Raw genomic sequence first — 15,560 nt, forward strand, 5'->3', positions numbered from 1 at the left:
ATGATAGGATCCCAGTTAAAGAATTAGCGTTGTTATAGAAAAAATGGTCCTAATATTACTTCTAATGTGCCAGAATGTTTCAGTGTTAGTTTTGTTTGTTAACTGCCCAGCTGTTGGCAGACTAAATACCAATTAAAGAAGCTCTCACCTTATGTAATATGACAGAACATGAAAACAAATGGTTAGAGTACCTGCATTGCAATGCTTACAGCTTTAAAAAAATTGCAGCTACACACAGGCAAATCTCTGCACACCAGATTTTAAGCTAAAAAGTGCAGACTTCTCCTAAGTTCACTTTAAACCAGAATACAACTTACGCATTTCTTCAACAACGTCTGGATCACATTCCCTGTATTTTTCTATTTCTGCCCTTAGCTGTTCTTTTTCCTGCCGGAGGGCGGCAAGTTCCTTCACCAGAGCTGCACGTTCTGCCTGAGGAGTCAAAGTATGTTGGGATACACATTAAGAATAAAAACAATACAATAACATAGCATAGAACGTGTTTAAAAAAAAAAAAAAAAAAAACTTAAAAGCTGTTTTCACTACTGCTTTCCATCAATTAACTAGTTCAGCATTTTATGCACATACAAAACTCTCAGTGATATTGAATACAAATTGGAAGGAAGAAAATAAAGATCAAAATGAAGATCAAAAGAACAATTTCCTACAGCCTTTGAACTCGGAGCAGTTTTACAACCACTCACTTTGCTCTTGTGCTTAACAGTTAAAGGACAAGCAGAAGCACTAATCTTGTGATTAAAGACAGTACTACAGAAAAAGCTGCCATCTACATTTCCATATCTGAAATACCAACTACACATGAGTATTCTCATAATGTATTTTTCTCCTTGTTTGTTCCACGCTGTTTAAGAGAAGTGATCTCAAAAATATATTCAAATATTTATGTTGTGAGTGTATGCACTACTTTCCTCAGATTTTCTACTTATTAATAATAATTTGAAGACTCAACACAAACACTTCCACAGCCAACTCAGCACAGATTTCTACTTTAGTCTGTACTTACAGCCAGCCTCTGCACCTGGCTGAGAACCAGGATATTCCAGGATATGCCCGCTAGGGCACCGAGTGGCCTCAAATAGCCAGGCAACACCAGATAAAAACCTGACAATTTACAATCCCCGCAGCAGCCTAACAGCTTGAGGTACTATCAAACTCCAGCATTCCCAGTACTTCTGCCAACAGCCTGAATTCAGCCCATCCTGCAAAAGCAGAATGGAAATCAAAGGCTTCCAGATGCTGGGGGGACATGGAGGCCAGCTGCTTGGAGACCAACATTGTGATCCAGATTTCTCAGGACTTTTTCCTGATGCTTAAGCTGGAACCAAAATTTTGAAGGCATCAGCAGAATAGGATTTCCAAGACCAACAGACTCTTGCAACCAGGGCAGGCCATGTGGTAGGGAAGGCCAAGCCTCTAACAGTCCACCTGGAAACCTGACAGGCAGAACTCTAACCTGCCTGTGTTTCACTGATTGTGGTCAAACCAGAACGTCTCTGTAAAACATTTCAGATTCTAAGATATGGCACTTTCTCACAGAATTCCAACAAATTTTTTTACTGAATGTTCAAACCAGTTCATGCTGAGCACCTCAAAGCAAATCAGCAACTCACGACACCCTACAAAATTTCTCAAACACACTACTTCACACGCATATTAAATGTGAAGCCAAATGTTATTTAGCAGTGTGCTTGAAACAGCTTCAGCATGCTAAGAGCACCAATATTAGTTGACATCTCAGAATAATAATAAACCAAAAAATAAGATCCCCCAACACGTAAGTTCACAGTTACTTGATTAGGCAGTTCAGGAGCCACTGGAAAATTTGGCACATACACGAGAGCAGTTCAAGTTTAACTTGAAATATCTTTAAATATGAAAAAGGCTAGACAATTAAACCCCAAGCTGTCAACTTGGAGCAGCTACTTATCACTCCTTTCCTCATTAGTGCATGACCAGCTTAAAAGAAGATTCTAGCATTTAGGAGCATCTGATTTGTTTCTCTTCCTCACCTCCAGCACTTAGAAATCTCAACGGATTTCCAATGACTCATTACTACTTGCAAACTCTGAATACTTGGATCCCTTTTCCCTAATAGGTCACCCTCCCCTGCAAACAACTTACAGTATTTTCACGTCCAATTTTTGATTTTTCAATGCCTTTTTGTAAAATCTCTTTCTTCTGACTGGTTTCTGCAAACTGATTAAGGAAACAAAAAATAAAATCAACCTATTTCAGTGACATACACATTTAACATACAAAACACATACATGCACACTTATAAAAGTCCATACATAAATAAAATACTTAAATAAACAGTATATAAACTTCTAAATATATATAATTTGTGTGATAAAAATAAACTCAAAATAAATACCAAAACACTCAAGCATAAGATCAGGGCTCTGACCCACAGAGAAGAATTACAGGAGGCACGTGTTTAACTTCCATGCCACATAATCATGTTGCACGCTGCAAAATCCTGTTTCATACCACAACCTGGTATGTCTGTGCAAAGGCACTCACAACAGAAAGGCTTTGGACTGGATGATTTCTTTTCATCCTTTTCCAACTCTTTAATCTCTCCCATAGCCATTCCCTTACTTACTGGAAGCAGCGGCAATAGCTGCAGCAGCTCCACCTGCTCAGCTGCTGATACCAGCCTTCCTAAGGCTTGGGATGCCATTGGTGCTGCCCCAATCCTTTTAGTATATTGGTGCATTGAATTCTCTATGGCTCAAAGGCATGGAAAGCCATGGCTCCTCATGTGTAGCACTCATAGAGTTAGACTTCCTTCAGGTCTGAAGCAGAGGCATCTTTCAGAGGAAGCCATATCTCACAGGGCTGGCACAGACATCACTCCAGAGGAATTACCATCAGGATAGATCTCTCCCCAATAGCCTGCTGCCCATGTTTAACCAAGTCTATCTTGTTCAGTTGGAAGTCTTCCAGGGACACTTTGGAAGCCCTTAATCTGAGCCGGATGTATGACGCATCCCCTGCTCCTCGGGGGCAGTACTCAGTGTTAGCTAGAGCTTCTTGAAATACAACATGAATGGGAATGCAAAAAAAAAAAAAGAAGTCTTATAAGCATTTCATTTGGAAATTAGCTACTCCATTTGAAATCAATACCAAGAAAAAAAAGGTAGCATTCTTTGTAAGTACAAACTCTGGTTTAACTTGAAGATGTTCTGTGTATCAGTCAGGTAGAAATCAGATCAGATTAATCACGAGTATGATGGAGGTGGCTGTCAAAGCCCTCATTTCATTCTTAAAAAGAAACCAAATTCCTACCCTGAGCAGAAACAGTCACACAACACCTCTGCTTCTACATTCTCATTCTTCTCATTACTGATCCCACTGAATGGAAGAGCACTCCTAGATACTTCTTGCAATTCTTAGCCTTGATAATTTAACCATATTCATATACTTTTGCAACTGAATTGACAAGACTACACTGGCCTCTACATGAAAAATCATTTCTGCAGCATGGTCCTTTCCAGGCAGACTACATACAATCAGCTTGATTGCAAGAATTCAACCTGTTCATACAGTGCAAACAGAGCTGGTTTGGAGCCACAGCCAATTTCTACCTAGACTCATGTTCAGTTCATGTTCAGAAATACATCCATAAATGCATGAAAAAATATGGTGCAGAGCTTATTGCCAAGTCTTAAGATACAGGACATGAAGGCAAATAAAGCTCCATAGTGGTGCTTTCTAAGGATTAGGCCCCAGCCCAACTTCAGTTAACTTGGTTCAGAGGGAAGATTCCTTTCTTCAAAACTGCTTCCTGCTCCTGGATAAAAGTGTTCATGCATGTGTGCACATACACGCAGATAAGGTCTGCTCTCAACAGCAATGCTTTACTTTGACTTCACTTTATATAGAGAAATCACTTTAAAATTACTACGATTTTGGGAAAAATATGCCCAGCTGTTTACTCACTGCTGTCAGTGTAAGTAACCACACAGGCAGCTTGGGATTCAGTATGTGGCATGAAGTACACCAACATCTCAATTTTGGTGAAGATTGAACAACAGCACTCTTCCTGGGTTTTCCACAAAACTCGTATAAAATGAAGTGTGTTAGTATCCACATTATGCCTTACTAGATTGAAGCATACAGTTCAGCAGAGGATAGATAGCTAGGTGAAGTTTGTCATTTGTGAAGCCCAAGGAAAAAAATACCAGAGCACACATCATTCAGTATCTCTGAAGAAAGAATTTAGCTGGAACTAAACTCACCTAGAAAACAAAGATGTCAAAGAGCTTGTATAGGTGTACATACTACACATGCAAAGAATAAGAGAGTGCTTTCCGGAGCAGGGAGAACATAAAATTGTTCATTTATCTGTTTTCCATATTTATAAAGCTCTTTAGGAACATGTCTATATTCTCTAAGATGGAAACACAAATTTTTCAGATAGTTGCAATTAAATAACAAAAGCTGGTTACCAGCTTTTGGTCCTCTATATTCTAGGGCATTTAATTATGAAAGAGACAGTAATGATAAACACTGAGAAATTTCTTGGCCAGTTCTAGATTCTGACCTGTGTAATGTATAACGTTACCATGCCACAAGGTTGGAAGGCCTTCTTCTGACTAAAACCAATCAACTTTCATACAACTTTACTGAAGGTATTTCCTTTCTTCCTATATGGAGTTTTTTTTATGTGTATGTGTGTTCAAAAATGAGAATTTCAGAATTCTTTTTACAAAATAAAATAGCCTGTGTGTGTCAAAGCGGGTACTCCTATGGACAATAAAAGATGGGTATAAGGGAAGGAATTGTAGAAAGAGAAGAGAGATTGAAAAAGCAAACAAACAGGATGAGAATGTAAAGGGCAAAGAACAGATGGCCAGGGTCCATGCAAGGAATCTGTGACAATGGGAGAAACAGGAAGGCTTGGATAACAAGAACACTGCTGAAAATAACTGTACATGGAAGAAGGAAAGAGCACTATCAAGGATAAAGAAGTCAGATAAATGAAGAATGAAGACAACTTATACATTGTTTAACAGAGAGATAAGGACAAATGGCAGGTGATTGGTTATTGTGCATTAAAAACAAACAAACAACACACAAAAAAATCCCCCACCAATTTGCAATATGTAGGATAGCAAAAGAGCACATCTGGCCAAAGATGGTAAAACTCACCTTCCCACTCACCAGCTCTAGAAAAGTCTGATTGCAAAGGAGCACAGTAGCAGGTAGAAGATTTCAATCCTCGGAGCAATCCTGGGACATTTTTCAAGGGAACTGACAAATAATTTCAAGGAACATAAAGCACCCTGAGAGAAATCTGACTCCTGCCAATAGCTGTGGGATTGATCTGGAGGATAAGCTACTTAATGCCTCCCCTCTAAGTTTCTTAAAAGAGATGTCTTGTCTGACACGTGAACAACCTTCTGCCACAAGCGTAAGTGATCAGATGTGGAAAACAGTACAGACAGATCTACGCTTCTGGACTGGAAAGCCTTACATCTCCAACCTGTCTGTTCACACAGACCTCCTCAGAACGTGTTAAAGCAAAGTACAAGAAAGCAGGAAAAATCCCACCTGGCAGAAAGCTATTTAAACAAAGAATGAGGGCAGACAACACTAAATTAGTCAAGAGAAAAAAAACATCTCTGAATAGTAATTACATCGTTTGCAAAACACAGAGGCAACTTGCAAGAAGCGAACATCTGTGAAACAGAAGAGCTAAGTAGGAAACCATCCTGCTCATTTCATAGACCGCTGTGGTCAGTCGACTGCCCACTGGCCTGGCCCATTAATTCAGTCCCAAGTGCCCCAATGTCCTGCCATGCTCAGCTTGTGCAGCACTTTGTGCATGTTAAGTGCCACATAACTACAGTAACCATCTCTTCCAACCCTAGCCTGGGTGTGGTTTGTGCCAAGGAATAGAGATTAGATGTACTTAGGTAATTCATAATGTGTTTGTGCACACACTACTGTCAAGTTCCACTGTGGTAACTCAGTGATGTGCAATTGGAAGAGGAACATTTAAACTTGACATGCGATTGCAGCAGATTTCAATTCGCTTCCTCCCCAAAATCTGCCTGATACTGCTCAAGCTCAACACTAGTCTTATTCTACAGGATTTTAAAGCATTTTTAACCTGGTGTTGGCCATGCAAAGGCAGGTCCTTGCAGCGGATGAGGTTCAAACTGAGGTCTTACATGCTAACCACGAGCATTCACAGCTGCTACCCACTGCCATTATGTTCTTACAGAGCAATATCAGATGCACCATCTTCTTGCAGTCAGAATACGTAACCAAAAATGGTATGAACAACTATTATTTTTGTGCAACTGACAAAACTGCAGCACTGCAGCAGAATTCAAGACATCCATTTTCTAATTGTTCATAACTTTCCTAAATTATTCATTTGAAGTTTGAAGTTTTCTACGTTTTGTTTCAGGCCAGAGGCAAGCACTGTGTGCTTTTAGCTTTAAGAAAAGCAGTTCAAGAGTTTTAAGGTGACATTTGTAGTTGAGGGGTATATTTCTTTCCTATGTTAAATCCATCTCACCGCTGAAAAAATTAAGTGGAATTGACAGAAGGCATACAGAGAAAGCACTTCAAAGCATTCCTCTAGATTATAAAGATTAAAAAAAAAAAAAAAAAAAAAAAAAAAAAAAGACTGATAATGCAAAGATTAACAGCCAAAGAACAATGTGAACATATTGAAAACAGACCTGCTGTGTTAAAAGAAAGGCACAGAGTTCCACTAAAGGAAATCACTCAGCAATTGCTGTTGACTGAAACAGCAAAGCTTAAGAATAAAAAGGCACATCAATGCGCAAAATTGTTTCCTAAAATATTGCACAAAGCAAACACGCAACTGCTTTTTACATACTTACTTGCCAGGGTCTCCAAACACACAGAAGTAAACATCAAGCTGGCTAGTCATACCAGCGTGCTCGTGGCACAGCAGAGCACCCACAGTCAGCGGCAATACCGACACTCTGCTCTCAGGTCGCATGCGCACCGTTTGTGCAATGCCACTTTGCACCCATCCCACACAGCGAACCAGGCGGCAGCAGCAGCACGTCCCAGGTTTGCTGGGGCGTCAGTATTGTTTTGCAGTTCTGGTGAAACACATTGAAAGTACACGCTTCCTACCTAAATACAACCAAACAGCCTTTTTTTTTTTTCTTCCTTTTTCTTCTTTTTTTTAATCTTTAAAAAAGATTTCTGTGGAAAGGAGGGAAAATTGAATGTGTAATGTCCTACCCTGAGTCATTACAAGTTACTTGAGCAACACGAGGCAGCAAATCACATTTGCTGCAGAACTCAGAGCATGAGAGATGCACCTGGGAGACAGTCATAGTTAAAGAAATACAGGCAAGAACAAGAGCAGAGATGAAAACCATACAGAGTAAGAACATTTAACCCAGGAATCAAAGAATAGACAGCAGGGTTTTTACAGCAAGAGAACATCATAAAAAGGATTGGCAGCAGATTGTAGAAAAAAAGAGAAGACAGCCCACCGTATTTCTGTACTCAAAAAGTATTTTTTCTTACACCTTGCATTATTGGTATATACTGTAGGTGTGGAGAAATTTTCGGTATAAGAACTCTCTTCTCTTAATGCACATTACAAATTTGATCATACAAGATTACGTCAATGCTACCACTGAATGAATCAGTTCAAAAAAATTGGGAATAAATATCACTTTCTAGAGAAAAAGCAGACCCCAAGCCCCAAAAGAAGTTATATATGCTATTTAAAATGAAAGGCTGAAGCATGGATTCTTCTGGTAAAGAACACTTTTTTCTGAAATATCATGATACTGTGTCTGTAACTTATAATGAGCTATAATGAGTGGGTACTCTTTTTTTTTTTTTTTTTTTTAAATTTGGATTGTATTTTATGTCAGTGACTAAAAACAGTATGAGAAACTCAAGTTAAGTTACCATATTTTTGGAGATTTAACCAAGTGAAGCTTCAACTCACCATACAATTGGCTGATGAAGCACTATAATGATTAAAAAAATAAAAATAAAATAAAATTCTAAAGTTAGATCTGTGTTCTCATAAGCAGTGCTTACATGTTTTGCACTAGTATTCATGCAGGTAATACAGGTATTCTCGCCACTCCCACAAACATAACTTTCAAAATTAAATTTAGGCCTATAATCCTGCCTTACACATGAGATTGAAACATCCCATGGCAAGTCAGGTATGGCTCTGCTCTCAGAAAGTCCCACTGAGTATGAGAAGAGCCCTTCCCATGCTCGCTTCTGCATAAGGAAAGCTGAACGGATTGGAACCTGCAATCATTTGTGTATAAATCTTACATTGCTAACTGCAGCTCTTTAAAAGGTCATTCATGTGGAGTAAATCACTGTATGTTTAACGATTCTTAATTCAGTCTTGTTTCTATTTAGATCCATCTATATTTGCCTTAACTGTTAATGGTTACTCAGAGATGTTTTGCCACAAGCTTCTGCTCTTCGTGTTATTCATTTGCAGTGCTATTTGGTAAGCAACAGAATAAAACAACACCTATACATGAACCAGAAAAAAACCTAGAAATGTCAACATGAAGGATGCTTGTTACTATTCATAAGAGTATTTACAAAGCCTACAAAGTCCAAAGCGGTAGTAAGCAAGTCTGTTCAAAGTAGACAGAACACTGACAAATATTTTCCCTTGGTAAGAAAGGGTAAGAAAGAAAAAATATTCTAAATTGTCCTTGAAGAGCTTTTAAACCTTGCTATCCTGACCAGTTGGGCCCTACACTGACAAGGTCTGCAGGGTCTATGCACAGAGTCCAAGTCAAAACACAATATTCATCTCATATTCCCCAAACTCAAGTCCTGCCCAAAGATTACAAAAAATAATTCAAACCATTACTCTGTAAACTTTTAAAGAGCCCAAATTCTACCTTGAGATATTAACAGCAACATAGGTTATCAAATTCCAGAGTTTTGACAGCACTCTTTCATATTCACTCTTTATGCCAATTTCCTATTTTTCAAGCAACATTCAGACAGATAACCAAGTCATCTCCAATTCCAGATACAATGAATGCTCTTTGATGGAATTACGGTGTGCTCAGTGATAACTGCACAACTGTGACAAGAAAGACTTCCTGCTTCAAACTGACTTCACGCATTCTGATTCTGCACTCCGGTGAATAAGTCGGTTCTGTTTCATTCCCTCCAGAACAACAAATGCTATGAAGTGAGGCTTAAGTATACCCTAGTATTTTTATTTCTGCATGGATACCAAATTTCTGAATTAAATATTAATCAAATGACAAGAATTTAAGGTCAGAGTTCCAATTAATTAAGATCACATCTCACGCCTCCATCAAACCCAGCTTTGAGAGGCAGTATTGCAGCTGCCTTATCCCCAGGCTGGATGCTCTTGGCTTTGCAAAAGAGGTGAATTTGCATGCTTGCCAAACAGCAAGGAACTTTTCCAGGATGTGCCAATGTACTGCTCTGCCTCTCACCCTGGCCGTGGCCACTGTGTGGCTCGACTGGACATGAAGGCAAAAGGCTGCATCTCTGCCAGATTTGACAGGCTTTTTGGGAAGGGTGCTCCACATTTACTTCCAATTTCTTCACAGTTCAGATCAACAGTTTCACTGAAGTAAGAGGATCAGGACTACATATCTGCAGCCAGCACACAAGCCTCTTCAGAAAGGAAAGGCAAATGGTCTGATGACATTACCTTTAAAAAAAAAATCACAGTAGTAGTATTTTTCCTTTATTATACCAGAATGAATATATTTTTACGTGTGTATATATATATATATATATATATATATATCAGGGCATAGTAACAACATTTCTTTTCAATAGGGCAACATTCTTCCTTCAAACCTATTTTATAATCGTTACAGTTACTACAGAGCCAGCTTTAAATAAAAAAAAATAAAAGGTCTTAAATCATAATAAGCCAGTTTTAGCTTATGCTCATCAAGGGGGTGGGAAAGGAAAACCTACACCTCACATTTGCCATCAGTCTAGCTCCATATTAACAGGCAGAAAAAGGAAAAGCATGAAATTCTGCTAATGAGCACCAAATTATGAGGTTGCTTAATTCTAAAAGAAGCCTCCAGAGCACCATATTTTTAGAAGTCTGCCATGACAGCAGTAACTAAGCATAATCTCCAGGGCTTTGTAGCATGCCATTAAACATAATCCAGAAAGTTACAGCATTAGAAGAGTATTTTCTGCTAGACATTTTAAGACTTAATAAATTCAGAATCATTTCAAGACATAAAAATTTTGAAAGTGCAAGATACAAACAGGTAGCAAAAAACCTGAAATGCTTCAAATAAAGTTTATTAGCATCTTCCAGGAGACCCATTCAGGGAAACTATGGTACAGAATCAGCAAATTAATTAGCACAGACATAATCAATATATTGCCATGTAAACAATGCAGATTCTCAGCCATTTGCATTTTGGATACTACAGCTCCCACTGGATAATATGAAGATGTAAGCTAGACACACTACACCAGCTCCACAGCTGGATGCTTCTTGATGTGTCTCGTCCTTAATTTCAAAGAAAACATATAGGTCTGTGAAACCCTCAAGCTGAAAATGAGGGAAGTCGTTCTAATTGCCTCTGTTGGGACAGCCGTTACTACTAAGAAAGAAAAACAAACCAGTAATGCAAGCCAGAAGGGAGCAGAATCGTCCAGAGGGGCTGAGACTGCAGACTGTCACAATGGCTGGGCCAGTGCAAGGAAGGATAAAAAAAATAAGTAAGTAGAAAGCTAAATTAGATACCCTGAAATACGAGGAGGAAAGAAAACTCAGCATGCATATGGAAAAACTACCAGAACTGCTTAGTCAGCAGGTTGGGATCCTGCATATATATTGTAGTAGGCATTAAAGAGACAACGAGACTTATTTTTCCTGGAAAGAGACAAATAGTATACATTCTGCAACCCAGTAAAACAAAATTATGAGCACACATATTACAGAAAAACATCTAGATAAGTAATTCCTAACATAAGTCACGTGTATTAGTTGCAAAAGTACCAAAGCAAATCCCTGGTGAACCTCAGCTCAGCACTGAGGCCTCCAAGCCAGCCAACTCTGAGCACTTGTATATCATGCAGCCAGGAACCCATCTCATATCTGCATGAAGGCACACGGACAACCCATCAGCACTCAGGACAAGGAGGCAGCTGCTCAGACCAAAAGAATCATACAACAGCTTCGGTTGGAAAGGACCCCGAGGATCATCACGTTCCAACAGCCCTGCCACAGACAGGGCCACCAACCTCCAGATCTGGTACAAGACCAGGTCACCCAAGGGCCCCATCCAACCTGGTGTCGAACTCCTGCAGGGACGGAGCATCCACAGCCTCTCTGTGCAGCCTGATCCAGCACCTCACTACTCTCTCTGTAAAGAACTTCCCTCTGACATCCAAGTAGGTGAGCAGCAGAAGTTTATTGGCTTCAGCCAACAGCCAGCCTCAAGCAGTTGCTGTCCAACAGCCTTCCATGCAGTAACCCAGACACAGTGTTTGAGGAAGAGACATACGTCCATCTAAAAGGGATAGAAGTAAACTCACCTGTATCTTAAAAAAATATCTGATGATGTTTAGTACTCATTTTTTTTCTGTGCGTATTCTGAACAAATAAGGTTAGCTGTTATTATAAGGTTAGCTTTTAGCTGTTATCAAATACAATCCAGGAGGCCTTGAGCCACATTACTCACCAATAGGATTATTGCATTCCTAACAACTGCACCTCCTAATATAGCACTCTCCAAGTCTTCTTTTTTTAAAAAAAATTAATATTGTAAATGAAGTAAATGCTTTCTCGTTTTATATTTTAGTGTTCCTAAGTACAAACAATCCAGTAAATGCAAAGTGACTACTTCAACAAGTTCATTCCCAAAGAACTTTTTTTTTTTTTTTTTTTTTTAAAGAAAGCTAACTGCCAGGGAGTCTGGATGTATTAATTTCTCAATTCTTCCTTTGGCTCAATACATGAGTAGTGGAAAATGAAAATCCCTCCTCTTACCAACCTCAGGGAACAAAACTTCACCTACTCTCTTCCATCTCAGCTAATGCTTGCCCAACACAATGTTGACAGGGAGAAATTAAGGGGTCAGAAACTTGTCCCCCATCTCTGCTGATCATGAAGTAAAGCCACAAAACAGTGTAAAAAAGTCCATCCCTTATCCTCCTTTGAAAAGAGTAGCCAAAATCTTTGCTGCAACATAAGGTGATGCCATCTCAGCCCCAGCAGGAGTGGCAGCAATAACAGCATGCTGTTAAACTTGGCCTCACAAAGCCTAGCAACATCACGAGAAACAAGGTAAATTGCAACAGGCAATAAACCAGTGAAATGAACTGTTCCGAGCTGACGAGTAAAATGAACCATCACAAAACCATCCTGAGAAAAGACTGTAAACTGTTTGCTTCCCCACGCTACTGAATTACAGTACTTGCAGTTTTGCCAACAGTTACATTGACAAAAGAAAGACCTCCACTGAAAAAAAAATGCAAACAGGCATGAATTCACCTTACCTGAACCAGACAATACCATCGTCAGGCAGCAGAATCACCCATAGGAGATGATCTTCCTGCTTATACTGCATAGATCATGCTCCTCATTAGTAGACCTACTAGCAATTTTGACTCCTTGAGCTATGGAGGACAAAAAAATGCAACAGAAGCCACATGAAGCAAAGATATTTGAGGTCCCTGCTTTTCAGCAAAACAGGAAAACCCAACACTTGGTTACCGAGCAGCACTAACTTCATGAATCAGCACAGAACTTGCCATGTGTGTCAGTACAAGGGGTTGCACCCCTTCTTCAAACACCTGCCCCATCAAAGCAAATTGAAAAGCAAAAAAGAACACAAAAACAGCTATGCCAAAAGAAGTAACTTCAACTCAATCAATGTCTTTAATTGCCGTATGTCTGCACAAGGGAATCACACTGAAGAGGTAACAAGAGGAAACTGGATTTAGAAACCCTTCAGGAAATCTTCCAAGAAGCTAGTAAAGTAGCAGATCGAAAGAACAGCAGTGTGGAAACTGAAGACATCTTGCTCTTTTGCAGAAGATCATGACAATTTGTTCTTCTCTCCTAATAAAAGTGCAATATTGGATTGCAAAAGTGCTCCCTAATTAAGCTATCAAGAGCAGATGTGAAGTCACAACAGTGATGGGTAGAAACCACAGCCACATTTACTAGGGATATCCATTTCACACCTCTCATGGCTTCTAGATCATTATCACATGATGGCCTACACTACGCATGGCACTTAAAAGCATATGGAGCCTAATTATTTAGATGAAGTCCTTAAATGACCTTGTTCATCATGAATAGCATGTTTTCAGCAGCAAGTGGCAAAAAAGTTTCTTTAAGCCCCAGGAAAACTGGATTCCAAAACTCTTTCAAGGTATTGTCAAGATAAAAAGAATGTCCCATCACATGTGTCAAATGTTTCCTACAGTAAACTCTGCACCACGCGTATGTGCATGTGCACGTACCCATGCGTAAGAGCAAGCGATATGAGCAGGAGTGACAATAGGGTATAAGAATTAAACAAGTCCATTCAGTCCTTAAAGCAGACTTACCTGAGTCTGTAATTCTTCTAATTTACGCTTCCTGGCATGGAGAGCTTTACTTGGGAAAGCCCAGAAGTAATTGGAAGTTCCGATTCTGTCAGTGTCCACCATGCCGTCATCAACTAAGCTTTGCAGAACCTCTTTGACCGACATGGAAGCTAATAGAAGCAAAAGTATGAGATTAGATCTGCACAGCACCTCCTTAGAACCACGGAGAACTATTAATATTGTAAGACATCATCTACAACCATCTGTCTGAATACTTTAGTACAGTGTTAGCTAGGAAGACGCTATGCTTGATGCGCCACTTCAAAAACAAATCCCTCTGAAATCAGTGGCTTCAACATAAAGGCTGCTGCTCCTTAGCACAGTCTGCTACAAGATGTTTGTAAACTGCCCACCACCATCATAAAAATGTACATGTGTATTACAGCACAGTGTCATAACAAACTCATGAAAAGTTGTCCTGCAGTCTTAACTATAACATCCATTAACCTACAATTGCTTGATTAGGAATGTAATTGCATTTCTCTTTGCAGCGCTTACCAAAGCATTAAATAGCAGCAGGGGCATGAAGGCCACCTCCCTACTGGCTCACAAGGGGTAGATTTGACATTTGGTTACATTCAGTTCCAATACAGAAAGTACTTGTAACATTAGATATGTGTAATAACTGTTTCCTCATTTTCTACCAAACATGGGTACAGTCCAGCATTTAAAAAAATACACCAGTTCAACAAGCAAAGGATTAGATACTATCATCCACAAGCATGGCAAATTTAAATACCTTCAAGATATGAGTTTTCAGTGTCTGACATCCAATTTCAAGCCTAAAGGAGATCTCTGACCTGAAACACCCCATCTTCTGGAAGCTATAGGCCGGACTCCAGTGTAGAGGTACTTCCATAGACTGAGTTTTTCTTTCCAGAAGAACCCAGACTCTACTGGTGTAGCTAAATGCCTCTACATTCCCAGGCAGGATGAACCTGGACTCCTCAAAGGTACAAATGGTGTTAGAAACTCTATCTATTAAAACATGAAATTCCTTTGCTTCCACTGTTTTGCATTTTTTTCCTACAAATTGCGACTAAATGTATGCAAGAGGTATTTTGACAAACCAATCGAGACAGCATCATAGTTCTGGAGATGCTGTTCAGCATCTCTGCAGGCTGCTGACATAACCTGAATCTTTCAACATGCCCATGTTTTTTTCCACAAACTTGTATATTCCTTACTGTCACAGTGCCACAATGACATGCTCATCAAGGACAGTGGCAACTGCACAAACACTGCATAAACACAAAGGAAAACAGAATGAAGAACACACAATGCAACTCAAAAGTGTGAAGATGAATCATCTTAGACCTAATCCAAAACCAGTGGATTTTTTTTTTTTCTTTCACTGAAAAGACTTCTTCTTTATCCAACCATTCTGTTCTTCAACAGAACAATGGAATTTTAAGGTATGTGTGACATTACAGACATATCTGTGTATCCCCTGTTCTCTGAGTACACACAATGATTTCACAGAATGAGAGCTCCTGGAAGGTAAGCCTCAGAACCTGTGAAAAATTCCATCCCAAGTTTTAGTGGTTAACTTGAAGTTTGTTGTGACATGTCAGCAATCTCTCATTTTAGCAGTGCCATCGTATTCGAGTGACAAACATGAGCAAATTGAAATAGGAATATTCTCTTGATGTTACTGTTTATGCTGTGTTCCTGCTATTGGCCACTGTATGCCATTCTAATTATTTTTCCACTTACTATTAAAATCACAAGCCTATAATTTTATAGGCAGGAAAATTTATACTGTTTGACTGGTTCCAAAAATCATTAATGACAAAAAATAAATAATTTGTGCAAACACTTACTAATCCCTTTGTCTTTTGAAGCAATCTTCTCTATATCCTTCAACTGGAATACATCTTTCTGCATAAAACATAAAAGACACTTCAGCTCCAAACGAAAGCTCT

The 15,560-nt window shown here is 39.2% G+C and overlaps 1 protein-coding gene across 4 annotated transcripts in view; it reads right to left on the minus strand.

Moving 5' to 3' along the window:
- MND1 (meiotic nuclear divisions 1) overlaps nucleotides 1-15,560 on the minus strand; it is a 31,160-nt gene that overhangs the window by 14,104 nt on the left and 1,496 nt on the right. For 3 of the 4 annotated variants that reach the window (XM_052690271.1, XM_052690272.1, XM_052690273.1), the window contains exons 3-7: nucleotides 15,459-15,516; nucleotides 14,823-14,876; nucleotides 13,597-13,745; nucleotides 2,143-2,217; nucleotides 318-432 (exon numbers count right to left, since the gene is read on the minus strand). In XM_052690271.1, coding sequence (XP_052546231.1) covers nucleotides 318-432; nucleotides 2,143-2,217; nucleotides 13,597-13,745; nucleotides 14,823-14,876; nucleotides 15,459-15,516 — 451 coding nt within the window. The remainder of the gene's footprint in view (nucleotides 1-317; nucleotides 433-2,142; nucleotides 2,218-13,596; nucleotides 13,746-14,822; nucleotides 14,877-15,458; nucleotides 15,517-15,560) is intronic. The other variant, XM_052690274.1, reaches the window with a different exon arrangement.

Source organism: Tympanuchus pallidicinctus, unplaced genomic scaffold (assembly GCF_026119805.1).
Source record: "Tympanuchus pallidicinctus isolate F22 unplaced genomic scaffold, pur_lepc_1.0 scaffold26, whole genome shotgun sequence".
NCBI classification, from domain to species: domain Eukaryota; kingdom Metazoa; phylum Chordata; class Aves; order Galliformes; family Phasianidae; genus Tympanuchus; species Tympanuchus pallidicinctus.